The sequence below is a fragment of the Babylonia areolata genome, chromosome 9 (genome assembly GCF_041734735.1).
Source record: "Babylonia areolata isolate BAREFJ2019XMU chromosome 9, ASM4173473v1, whole genome shotgun sequence".
In the NCBI taxonomy this organism is placed as follows: Eukaryota; Metazoa; Mollusca; class Gastropoda; order Neogastropoda; family Buccinidae; genus Babylonia; species Babylonia areolata.
Genome location: NC_134884.1, coordinates 38,543,059 through 38,555,576, shown reverse-complemented (window position 1 = coordinate 38,555,576; position 12,518 = coordinate 38,543,059). Strand labels below are relative to the sequence as shown.

Below are 12,518 nucleotides of genomic sequence, written 5' to 3'. Positions count from 1 at the left end.
TGCATGTGTGTGCGTGAACATGAAAGACAAAACAATGAACGAAATACTGAGAGCGAGAGACGAGCGAACGAGTAAGCGAAGACAGAGAGAGGAGGGGGGGGGGAGCTGGTAAGGGGGGCAGAAATAATTTCATTTTATGATTGAATGGAATAAGCATTATTGCTTCTTTCAGTCCAGCCCTTTGGGCGAAAAAAAAAAAATCCAGAGAGGGTGGAGGGTTTCTCAACTGGAGTTGTGAAAAGGCCCACGTACGCCATTGTGCGTGCCATGTGTCAGTCTGATCAAAACGCTTTTATGTCGATTCGCCCTGATGAGCGGATTTCAACAGAACTGCTGCGTGCATGATTTTACTTTTTGTTGTTGTTGTTGTTGGTTGGTTGTTTTTGTTTGGTTTAAACAGAATATGTTGTTGTTGTTGGTTGTTTTTGTTTTGGTTTTTTTTTTGCCTTTGGTTTAAACAGGAAACGTTGTTCTTTTAAAATATCTCAACACAAGTATACAGAACTGAATCCTGCAGGACAACAAGAAAGTCATAATATGAATCTTGTCGAAATATGCACATTGCCGGTGTAAATAATGATTATGGGCATGTGCCTAAACGCATCCCCGGCCGGGGAGTAAATCTAGACCGACCCCCCCTATGGTCCAAAATCACTCATAGATAAAGGCACGTGCCTATATCCCCCCCCCACCCCCACCCCACGCCACCCCTCCCCATCCCCCTGTCCAATAGGAGGTGGAAATAGGCACGTGCCTATGTTTATCCCAGGGGGGGGGCGGGGGCTCGGGGGGGGGGGTGGGGGGGGTTGGACCGTGCCCAAAATGACTCCACGAGGAGTGGTTTTGGAACAGAGGGGGTGGAGTGAGGGGCGAATTTGGCTCAGGTCCAGAATCACTCCCCCACCCCCACACCCCTCAAATTCGGTTGCAATGACATGGTGTGTATTGTCGTTTGGGACAATTCAAGAACTTTGAAGCGGGATGGATGTGTGAAGTTGGACCATGGGGGGGTGCGGGGGGGGTCCGTCTAGATTTTCTCCGGCGGGGAGGGGGAGGGGCATGGGGGGGATGGAGGGGGGGGGACATTTAGGCACGTGCTCTTAATCCCCCCCCCCCTCCCCCCGAGTGATTTCGGGAGGGTGTGGTTGCGGATCATTACACTGGGCCTACCCACATACTAAATACGTCAATGATGCCTTTTACCGGCAATACTTTTTTTTGTGTGTTTTAAGGCAAGTGACTATAAATCATGCTCTACTCCTCATAACAGACAAAACGTAAGTTAAGGACTTCACCTTGCAAGAACTCCCCTGTATATTCAGATACATATCCTAGTTTTCTGAATAAAGAGCCTCGTCCAACCACTGTTGGAATACGGTCACTGTGTCTGGCAACCGTTTCATAAAACACTATGCAGTGACATTGAGGATGTCCAGAGGCGAGCAACAAAACTCATGGGCTCACTGAAAGAGAAGCCTTACCCTGAGAGACTGAGATCACTGGGGCTGCCAAGTTTGGAACACCGGAGGCTGAGAGGGGACATGATAGAGGTATTCAAATACCTCCATGGACATACGATGTACTGAGGCCAGTATTCCAGCCGTCACTCAGTGGAAACCTCAGAGGCAACGCCTTAAAGCTCCAGAAAAAAACGCTCTCGTCGTGATGTCAGGGGGAACTACTTTTCAAACAGAGTGGTGACACAGTGGAACAGTCTCCCAGACTCCGTGGTCCTGGCGCCGTCTGTCAACGCCTTCAAGAGCCGTCTGGATAAACATTGGAGGGACCTACCTGGTCTGTACAACCCATCTTGCCAGAGTAACTGATTTGGTTTAGCCGCGCTCGTCACGCATGCAACCAATTCAGTGATGTTTTTGGAACACGAACAGGCCTCGGGAAGAGGCCTAAAGCGTTGACCGTCAAAGTAATAATTCCTTGTCATCAAACAATATATATATATATATATATATATATATATATATATATATATATATATATATATATAAATCCTTTTACCTACTACATTTCATCATATTGCATATTCATTCATTTCATTCAATCACAAGATCACTTTGATGAGAAATGAAAAAAAGTAGGAATTCTAGAAGCAGCGAACACACACACAAAAAACAACAAAACAAAACCTGACTTCACGCGCAACCCAGCAAAGTCTGCCCCAACTAAGTTCATGTCATCGCGCACGATCCAGCAAAGTCTGCCCCAACTAAGTTCATGTCATCGCGCACGACAAAAAAAGAAAAAAGAAACAGAATAACAAAGGGTACAAACAAAATTTTAAAAGATGAAAAAGAAGGAAAGGCAGGAAAAAGAAAAGAAAAGAAAAAAGAAAACACTTGTCAACTCTACACTCAGCGACGCCCGCGGTCTAGAGTCCGTCTCCCTTAAAGTCGATTATCGGACCGAGGCGTGGCGAGGGCTTGACTTTGACTCACTTCGCCGTTGTGTCCTCAAAAAAGCGGGGCTGGTGGTGGTAGAGGAGGAGGTGGTGGTGGTGGAGGAGGTGGAGGTGGAGGCCCAGCAGGCGAGACTGGGCGGCCTGTCTAGGTCACCGTGACCCCGCCTCCCGTCTGCCGCTCCACTTCCACCCCGCCGCCGCCGCCCGCCTGCCACCACAGTAGAGCTCTACACGTCGTAACACCACTCACTACAGCCTATCAGTGGTCCTCGCCCCGTCTGCCAGACAGAACAACGAGCTTTGACCGGACCGACCGACCGACAGCCTGCTTTCTTCGGAGGCTTGGGGGATTAATCCACACAGCGACTGATGAATGGTGATTATGGAAATACTTTGCCCTGGCCTCCAACGCGATAAAAACGAAAGCAGCCAGCGACTGGCTGTTCGGTTGGGAGCCAGCTTTGCAAACTACACAAGCAGCCACGAGCGGCGCACGTCAGCATTTACAACTGACTGTGGTGCGGTGGTGGGGCTGTCCTGACTTTTCTCCCCTAAAGTCCGCCGCGATAAAAATAGCCGTAGGTAACCCCCCCCCCCCCCGTCCCTTCAACTCCCCTCTTCCACCCCTTTCCTCCACCACTACTCACCATCTCCACCTCCCCACACCACCACCACCACCCTATTTGCGGTCTTCACGCCGGGCCGGTGTGCAGCGATTTTTTTGTTTGAAGAGAGAGAGAGAGAGAGAGAGACACGCCTCCCTGCCTGCAATGTGCTGTCACGGCACGGTTACGACAACACAACTCAGTGGGGGTGAGGGGTGGGGGGGAGGAACTTGGCTTAACTGCATGTCTAGTCTCTGTGTGTGTGTGTGTGTGTGGAGAGAGAGAGAGAAGAGAGAGACACACACAAACACACACTCATTCCGGACGGGGGAGAACCTACTGTCACAGGAATATGGTGATAACGTAACCAACACACTGCTGCCCCCCCCCCCCACCCCCTTCCCACACCCACCACCACCCCACCTCCCCAAAATTAAAACAACTTGTGTTTTATTCTTGTCGGTTGAACAAACACGGTCACGTCCTTGTCTGTAGCCAGTCATGGTCCGCTTCGTGTCGGCCTGGCCCTAACGATTGCAGGTTGCCGTGCAAGTGAATCGCTAAACTTCCAGGCATGTTGCACTGCTAAATTCTCTTTGACGCTGCCGTCTACAGCCACAGCCAATGAGGCATCGTGAATTACGTTCCTGTACCCTTGGCCTCATTTTGTCCTCGCCGTAGACACGACCCACCAGTCGCTCTTTCACGTATGAGGCTCCGACGGGGATCACCAGTGGCCCAGACAGCGTGTCGAAATTTAATGACGGACTGAAACCAATGCAAGGATTTGAAAACAGCTCGGCAAAACATAAGCAGTGTGAATTAATTGTGGCTTATAACGTGACACTGGTGTAAAACGGAAGCTTTTGTGAGCGATTTCGCGGAAGAATTCAAGAAAAATAGTCCAGTGTAAACCTAGTCAGGGCCTCGAGCAGACAACACTGTCTGCATGTGAACGGCAGGGCTCTGGCTGGGCTGAGACTTGCGCAGACAGTACAGTGCGCATTTTACACCGAACACCGACGTGATGGCGGCCGAGGAAACGGCGGTGTGAGGTGTTGAGTACGTAGTTTATTTGTGAACTGTGCACGGGGAGTGAGGGCTGTATGCATCAACACCGACATTCGGGCGTGTTCCCCATCAGCTCGACATGCTATTTTGTTTTGGCCTGTTTGGTAAGTCTGCTGCTGTCACGCTTTACTTCTGCCGAATTTTATATGATTTATGCACAGCATGGAATTTGAAAGGGTGGGGTGAGCTCAGGTGGAGGAGGGGAGGGGGGTACTTTCTGATTTTTTTTTTTATCCCCAAACTTCCGGCCGTATATGTGTGTGAAGCGAACTGGCATGGTTCTAACTGCTGTCTGTTCTGTTGCAGCATTGCTGTTATATTATACAGTGGTCGCAAACGGTGAGTACAGTTTACGATTTCCCTCCTCCATTTCGCTATTGCACTTGTTTCGTCTGCTCGTGCACTCTACTTTTGCTTTGCTTCTGTGGCCATGTATGGAATTTTATTTCTGTTCCCTGTAGGCAACGTCAAAAGGGGTTGTACGGTAACGGGGCGTTATGATGTAAGGACGTGGAAATAACTGACCACACGTAACGGTTGTGTGACGACGATGCCGCAGTCGAGGCAGCCAAGCTGACGGTGTTAAATCACCGGTCTGTCTGTGACCTCAGCATGTCTGTGTCATCTAACTTTGGCTCTGCCAGCTTACGTAATCTCGGCGGTGCACCGACTGTCGTCGGCGGACAGTGACTCAGACAAATAGTGTCGGGTCGGTCTGTCGCAAGCCCTTTCCGAGTGGCAGTGTGATGGTGTAGGGTCAGGCAGGTCTGTGGCACGGCAGCCGGTGTTTCCAGGCCTGTCTGGGGGGTGAAGATGGGGCGTGACGGGGTGGCCCACGGCCCAGACACTGGGCGGATTGGCGGTCCAGACTCCGCTCTGATATGATAATTAATAGACAGAGCCACCCTCCTCCCCACCCCCCAACCCCCGTTTTTCTTTTTTCTTCTATGCTTATGTATGCACTGAGACACATAATGGTGATCATTTAAAAAGACTGCACATGTTGAAATTAATCCATGGAATAGGCACACAAAAAAAGATGGTAGGAAAACCCTGTTGACTTTGAGGTTTTCATTATCTCATCATTTTCTTAAGCATGTGTTGTTGGTTATTTTAGAGGAAGAAGTTGTAATCCATTCATCATTCAAATCATTTTGAATGCCCTTCGTAACTACTTGAAGAGATGTTACAGCAGATAGGTTTAGCAGAACCGTGAATTAAAAAAAGAAGAAAAATTCTTACTTGCGGTATAATTGACCGGGATTTTTGTTGTTTTTTAAAAGCTGGTTTTATGGACAGGAAACTAGTGTGGTTTTCAAGCAGAACATGACTTTTTCTGAATATCAGAAATATAAATTTGTACTGTCCAGATGAATGAGAAATTTAGAATGGCATGTAGAGAATGATGTAGTCACACAGATTTTCTTGGCTTATCAGAGGCAGAACACATACACAAGACAATGAAGGTATATATAGCCATTAAAGACAGTTCTATATGTATGGACTCACAAGAAGATTTGTACACAGAGAGCAATTATGATTCTCTCTCTCTCTCTCTCTCTCTCTCTCTCTCTCTCTCTCTCTCTCTCTCTCACACACACACACACACACACACACACACAGAGTCCAGACAGCAGCTGTCAGATTGTGTGATCTGATCAGATTAGATTAGAAATCATCTCATGCAGCACAATTTTACTTTTCTCTCCCCTGTCAAAGCCTGGAGTTCTGCAGATGGTTTCCCGTCCTGTCTATTGTGTCAGTCAATCTTTTTTTTTTTTTTTTCCTTGTGGTGTGTCTTAGGTAAGTGAGATCTGGTGTATGATTTTCTTGTTTACTCCCCACATGCTGCAGGTATATATGCGGAGTGATGGCCTGGTGATAAAACATCCACAGAGGTAGCACGAGAATCTTAGTACATGGAATCAAATCCCGAACTCAGCAGTATTTTCTCCCCTTCAACAAGACCTTAGGTGGTGGTCTGGATTCTTGTCATTGGGATGAGATGATAAACCAACATCCTGTGTGTAGCATGCCCTTAACATATATATGTGACAGAACCCGTGTCAACATAAGAGTTGTTTCTGGCTAAACTCTGGAGAGACGTGCTAGGAAAATAAATACACTTGGCAGAAAAGAGAGAAAAAAAAAATGGTGGCGCTGCACTGATTGACACACTGTCCCTGGGGATAGCAGCCTGAATTTCACACACACACACACACACACACACACACACACACACGCCTACACACTTGCACACTATTTCAGTATTTGGGATGACGATGATATGAATACTTGTATCGGACCAAGCTGTAAGCACTTTACAAACATGGAGCCATTTTTACAGCAGACTGCCTACCTTTTTTTCTTCTGTTTTTGTTTATTTACTCACACACAGCTCATTCTTAGTCCTTCATACACCCCCACACCTGGGTTTGTCTGTCACGGTCCTAGCATTGGCAGTCCACAGGGAAGCGTTGACAGGTCATCATGAGGCCACACATTAGAGGAGACATGCACTGCTGCTGAGTCACTTTGTTGGTGTTCGATAGTGCCTGTTCTGATTTAACTTACTTAGTACACCACCTACTGTGTCCCCCCTACTGACGACAACAATAGCTCAGTCACGAGTCGGACTGATCGAGTGTCCTCAATACCCCCTTCCAGTTTGGAGACCACCAGCCTGCCTAAAGGCGACTGAGGGCTGCCTGTGGGTGCTGCTTATTAATTACCTGTGTCATTCAGTCAGGTTTCAGTCTCACATACATACACACACACACTCACACTCGCACACACACACACACACACACACACACACACACACACACACACACACACACACACGCACGCACAATTGTAGCGTTTTACCTGTATGAATTATTATTTTTTTACCCTGCCATATGGGCAGTCATACTTTATTTTGGGGAATGAGCATGCTTGTTGTTATTTTCTTGTTTCAACAACCTACCAAATGCTGACATGGACTGCATGATCTCTAACATGTGTATTTGGAATGGTATCAAATTACCTGCACAGACACTGCATATGATGAAATGATATGGAAATAAGCATGCATTCTCACACATCAACATTTACTTCAATAAATAACTAAATTCTTTTTTACACAGAGTGCATGCACATACACACACATTTCGACTTGTACAAGTCTCTGTGTAGGTAAACGTTTACTGTGGAGAGGGGTGCTGTGTCTGTAGGTAGACGTTAGTGGTTTACTGTGAGTGAAGGATTCAGTCTCAGTAGTGGATACTTACTGTGAACAGAGGCGACAGAGTCTCTGTGGGTACCGAGATGTCACCTGTTACGATTTTGCCGTATTTGGTTACACTCGATAGAAATTTGTTCCGATGTTATGCCAACTTCAAAATTGTTCTGACGAGTTCATTTTTGACTACATGGCATGGTCACAAGAGACCTAATGTTACAATTGCAAACTGCCTCAGGTAGCAGTTACACCTTGTTGCAGGTAGGCCCACGTGTACTGTTGTAGATAAAATGTATGTTTGCTGATGTGGCTTGGAGTCTGAGTGTACCTACCAAATTCAGAATGTTCCTATCAAATTTCCTGATAGTTCCTGTGTTCCTACAAATACTTGACAGTGGTTTTTATCTCTGTGGGTAGTTTACTGTGAACAAAGGATGTGGAGTGTCTATAGTTTTGGTTGATATTTTACTGTAAATGGAGGTATAGTCTCTGTGTTAGACATTTACTGTGAACAAAGCAGGCAGAAGTGCTCAGCAGGTGGATGTTGACTGTGAACAGAGGGGGCAGTTTAGATGGAGCCTCTGTGTAGGTAATTGTTTACTGTGAACAGATTGGGCGTACTTTCTGTGGGTATACATTTACTGTCAACAGAGGTGGCAGATTCTCTATAAGTAGATATTTACTTTGAACAAATGGGGCGGAGTCTCTTTGCTGATAGATGTTTACTGTGAACAGAAGGGGCAGGAGTTCTTTTTTTATAGACAGGTGTTTACTGTGAACAGAGAGGGTAGAGTCTGTTGGAAGACAGTTACCGTGAACAGAAGTGGTGGATAATTTCTGTAGGTGGACATTTACTGTGAACAGAGGGGGCAGTCTTCCCTATTGGAAGACAGTTACTGTGAAGAGAAGTGGTGGAGACTTTCTGTAGGTAGACATTTACAGTAGACAGAGAGGGGAGTCTCTGCGAATAGACAGACATTTATGAATAACAGAGGGGGCAGTCTCACTCCTTAGGTAGACATCAATTTGTTGTGAACACAGGGGGCGGAGTCTCCCTCTGTAGGTAGACATTTATTATGAACAGTTGGGGCAGTCTGTTTATAGGTAGACACGATTTATGTTTGATTCAGTATACCGTGGGTCTTTTGACCGGTTCACCACAGAATCAAAGGGTCATTTTCAAAATTGATGAGTCAGGAGAATAAAACCCTTTGTTTTCGACCCTGGCATCTTTGTTGAGCCACCCCCAGTGCCCCCCAAATTTTTAACTGAACTTGTACTTTGTCCATTGCACTCTTTGGCATCTAAAACTTTTAAAGTGTGTATGTGTTATGTGGATACTACATGCTATTGTTTGCTGTATCATTTGCATGTTAGGTACACTTTAGTCTGTTCTGCAATAGTGCAACGCTGATTGCTGTTGGCTGCTCTAGATTTATGTGAGTTCGCATTGTGGGAGAAACAGAAGCAATGCAGTACAGCTGAAAGACAATGGATTAACAGTCACTGTCATTTGTGTTTAAGGGCAAGCACTTTTCTCTGCTTTGTGGAAAATCAACATCTTCACAGCTACAAATTGTCTCTCAAGTTTCATAAAGTGCCATGCCAGCATAATGTACACCTTGAACCTGTTTATTTCCTTTCTTGTGTATTATATATAATATATATACACAGGAAGAAGATTAGATGCACTTTAAAGATAATGTTATTCATGCCAGTACTTTCTAAATTATGGAAACATAAACATACTCCAAAAACAAAGTTTAGAACTCAAATTACGAAAGAAAAAGTCATGCATGTAAAAGAGTGCTTGTAAAATTTTACTTTGATCAGATCTCAGTTTTATTTGAAAGGGACACAGTTTACACTGTGGCACAATGTAATGAAGTAAATGCATGAGCTGTCCATGAACATCAAAGAAATCTCTCAGATTTACACTCTCCTGATGATTGGTTTGCAGAATGAAAGAGTTTACAACTATTTTGAACACTTCTTCAATCTTCCTCTACATTAGGCCGCTTCTTTCGGCAACATGCTCCATGATGTGGATAATCTTTTACATACATACATGTATCAAAGCTATCCTCATTCAAGGAGACTGGCAGGAAAGTATTTTATAAAGCTAAACTGGCTCTGTGTGCTGCTTCTGTATATAATATACAAGTGAAGATGTTATAATTTATTGAATTTTTGTAAACTTGACCCGTTCGTTTCCTGGTTTAGTCAATTAGTGACTACAAAATTTGACTTTAAAAAAAAAAATTTTCTTAAGTTATTAATTTATTTTTGTACTTATTTAATTTGACAATGTATGAACTGCAGAGGAACAAAACCTAAGGCTATGTTTTTATATTTTTTTCAAGCATGACAGATTTGCGAAAACTTAAGTGACCAACTGGCAGCCACATGGAGTGGTCATTTCAAAATTGTATGCATCAATGACCAATGACTGACACAAAACCTAAACCCTTGTAGACATTTACTGTGAACACAGGTGACGGAGAGTTTCTCTAGGTTGAAGTTTACTGTGAACCGAAGGGTGGACATTTACAGAGGTGGCAGACTCTTTTTTGGTAGATGTGTACTCATATTGTGCACAGAAGTGTTGGAGTCACTCTTTAGGTGGATGTTTTTAGTAAGTGTATCTTGAATTCCTAAGCTGGGTTTGCAGGAATCTTTTCTTGCACACTAAACAAAGTTGATGCAGAATGCATTGATTGAGAAGATATTGAAAGACATGATACTTGTATACCAGGTGCTATTCCTGTACTTCTTATCCTACACTGTGCAAGGGTAGAGAGTGTCCAAAGAATGTCACCAGTTCCTGTCAGCTTCATCATATTCACTTAGCTCTGTGTCTCTGTCACATTATACTACAGTTACACTTCTACTTTACAATGCTGTTACCATTACCATATATACTACTACTACTGTACAGTGCTGTTATCATTACAATACAGTTATAACAATTATTTTTTTATGATTGCATTGCTTTCCTCTGATATTACATAGCTTAATTGTCTTTCAAATTTTAGGAACACTTGTGAATCAGAATTTATATCTGAAGACCAATAATTGAAAATTTTTTAAGCGTAACGACATAAATGGTGCAGAAATTTAGCTTTAGCAGTCATTAAGTGTGGCGAGACTGCATTAACTGTTGGAAGCATATTATTATATTAATTATATGACTTGTTCTGATAATACAGCTTTCCAGCTACATGAATCTACATGACATGTGTTGATGATCTCTTATCTGTAATTAAACCAGTATTTAATCAGCATTCCTTCAAGATAAGTGCTCTGTGGACCTTGGCAGGAGCAGCAGCATACAGCAATTAAGTTAACATTTGTAGAACTTAAACAGTTTGTAGGCGAGTGTCTGTGATGGGGGTTGAGGGCCTGCCTGCTTCCACGATAGTTGACCGGTTTTCAGTGAGCATTATGGTGATTGATAATGGTGACATACTTCATCAGTTGACTTCTGTTGGGCATAGCTGATCCATTCATTGAGACATACACTACAGAGTGGTGGTGGATTGATGGTCCAGTAGTAAAGCATTGGCCTGGGAAGCGAGAGAATCTGAGCGAACAGGATTGAATCGCACACTCACCAGTATTTTCACCCCCATGACTCAGCCTTGAGTGGTGGTTTGGACTCTACATTTGGAAAACTGAGGTCTTGTGTGCAATATGCACTTCACACATGTAAAAGGATCCATGATAACAAAAGGTTTGTCCATAAGAAAATTCTGTAACAAACAACAACAACAAAAGTGTTGCACTATTGCAGAACAGACTAAAGTGTACCTAACATGCAAATGATACAGCAAAAAAAGAACATTTGACAGGGAAACAAACACACTAGTTGTAGGCAGAAGAAAAAAAAAGAAGAAAAAATTTGGGTAGTGCTGCTCTGTATTGATGCACTCACCCTGAGGAGAGAAGCCTGAATTTCACACCAAGAAATATGTTGTAACAAAAAGTAATAAATACATTTCATATTTACTGTACAATGCAATACAATGCAGAATAATCACACAAAATAACTTAATACAGAGGTTATTGTTACGCAATTCAATGCAGTGCGATATAACACAACACAGAGGTTATTGTAAAGCAGTACAATGCAGTGCAATATAACACAACACAATACAGAGGTTATTGTAAAGCAGTACAATGCAGTGCAATATAACACAACACAATACAGAGGTTATTGTAAAGCAGTACAATGCAGTGCAATATAACACAACACAATACAGAGGTTATTGTAAAGCAGTACAATGAAGTGCGATATACAACACAATACAGAGGTTTTTGTTACGCAGTTCAATGCAGTGCGATATAACACAACACAATACAGAGGTTATTGTAAAGCAGTACAATGCAATGCGATGTAATACAACACAATACAGAGGTTATTGTTACGCAGTTCAATGCAGTGCGATATAACACAACACAATACAGAGGTTATTGTAAAGCAGTTCAGTGCAATGCGATGTAATACAACACAATACAGAGGTTATTGTTACGCAATTCAATGCAGTGTGATATAACACAATACAATACAGAGGTTATTGTAAAGCAGTACAATGCAATGTGATATAACACAACACAATACAGAGGTTTTTGTTGTCATTACAATGAAGTGCGATATACAACACAATACAGAGGTTTTTGTTACGCAGTTCAATGCAGTGCGATATAACACAACACAATACAGAGGTTATTGTAAAGCAGTACAATGCAGTGCGATATAACACAACACAATACAGAGGTTATTGTAAAGCAGTACAATATAACACAACACAATACAGAGGTTATTGTAAAGCAGTACAATGCAGTGCAATATAACACAACACAATACAGAGGTTATTGTAAAGCAGTACAATGCAGTGCGATATAACACAACACAATACAGAGGTTATTGTAAAGCAGTACAATGCAGTGCGATATAACACAACACAATACAGAGGTTTTTGTTGTCATTACAATGAAGTGCGATATACAACACAATACAGAGGTTTTTGTTACGCAGTTCAATGCAGTGCGATATAACACAACACAATACAGAGGTTATTGTTACGCAGTTCAGTGCAATGCGATGTAATACAACACAATACAGAGGTTATTGTTACGCAATTCAATGCAGTGCGATATAACACAACACAATACAGAGGTTTTTGTTGTCATTACAATGAAG

The 12,518-nt window shown here is 43.3% G+C and overlaps 1 protein-coding gene across 2 annotated transcripts in view; it reads left to right on the top strand.

Moving 5' to 3' along the window:
- Window positions 1–3,911: 3,911 nt before the first annotated feature.
- The window catches only part of LOC143285433 (uncharacterized), a 63,403-nt gene continuing 54,796 nt past the window's right edge, over window positions 3,912–12,518 (top strand). The window contains exons 1-2 of one of the 2 annotated variants that reach the window (XM_076592698.1): window positions 3,912–4,196; window positions 4,399–4,431. In XM_076592698.1, the coding sequence (XP_076448813.1) occupies window positions 4,172–4,196; window positions 4,399–4,431 (58 nt within the window). In that variant the 5' untranslated portion in view covers window positions 3,912–4,171. The remainder of the gene's footprint in view (window positions 4,197–4,398; window positions 4,432–12,518) is intronic. The other variant, XM_076592697.1, reaches the window with a different exon arrangement.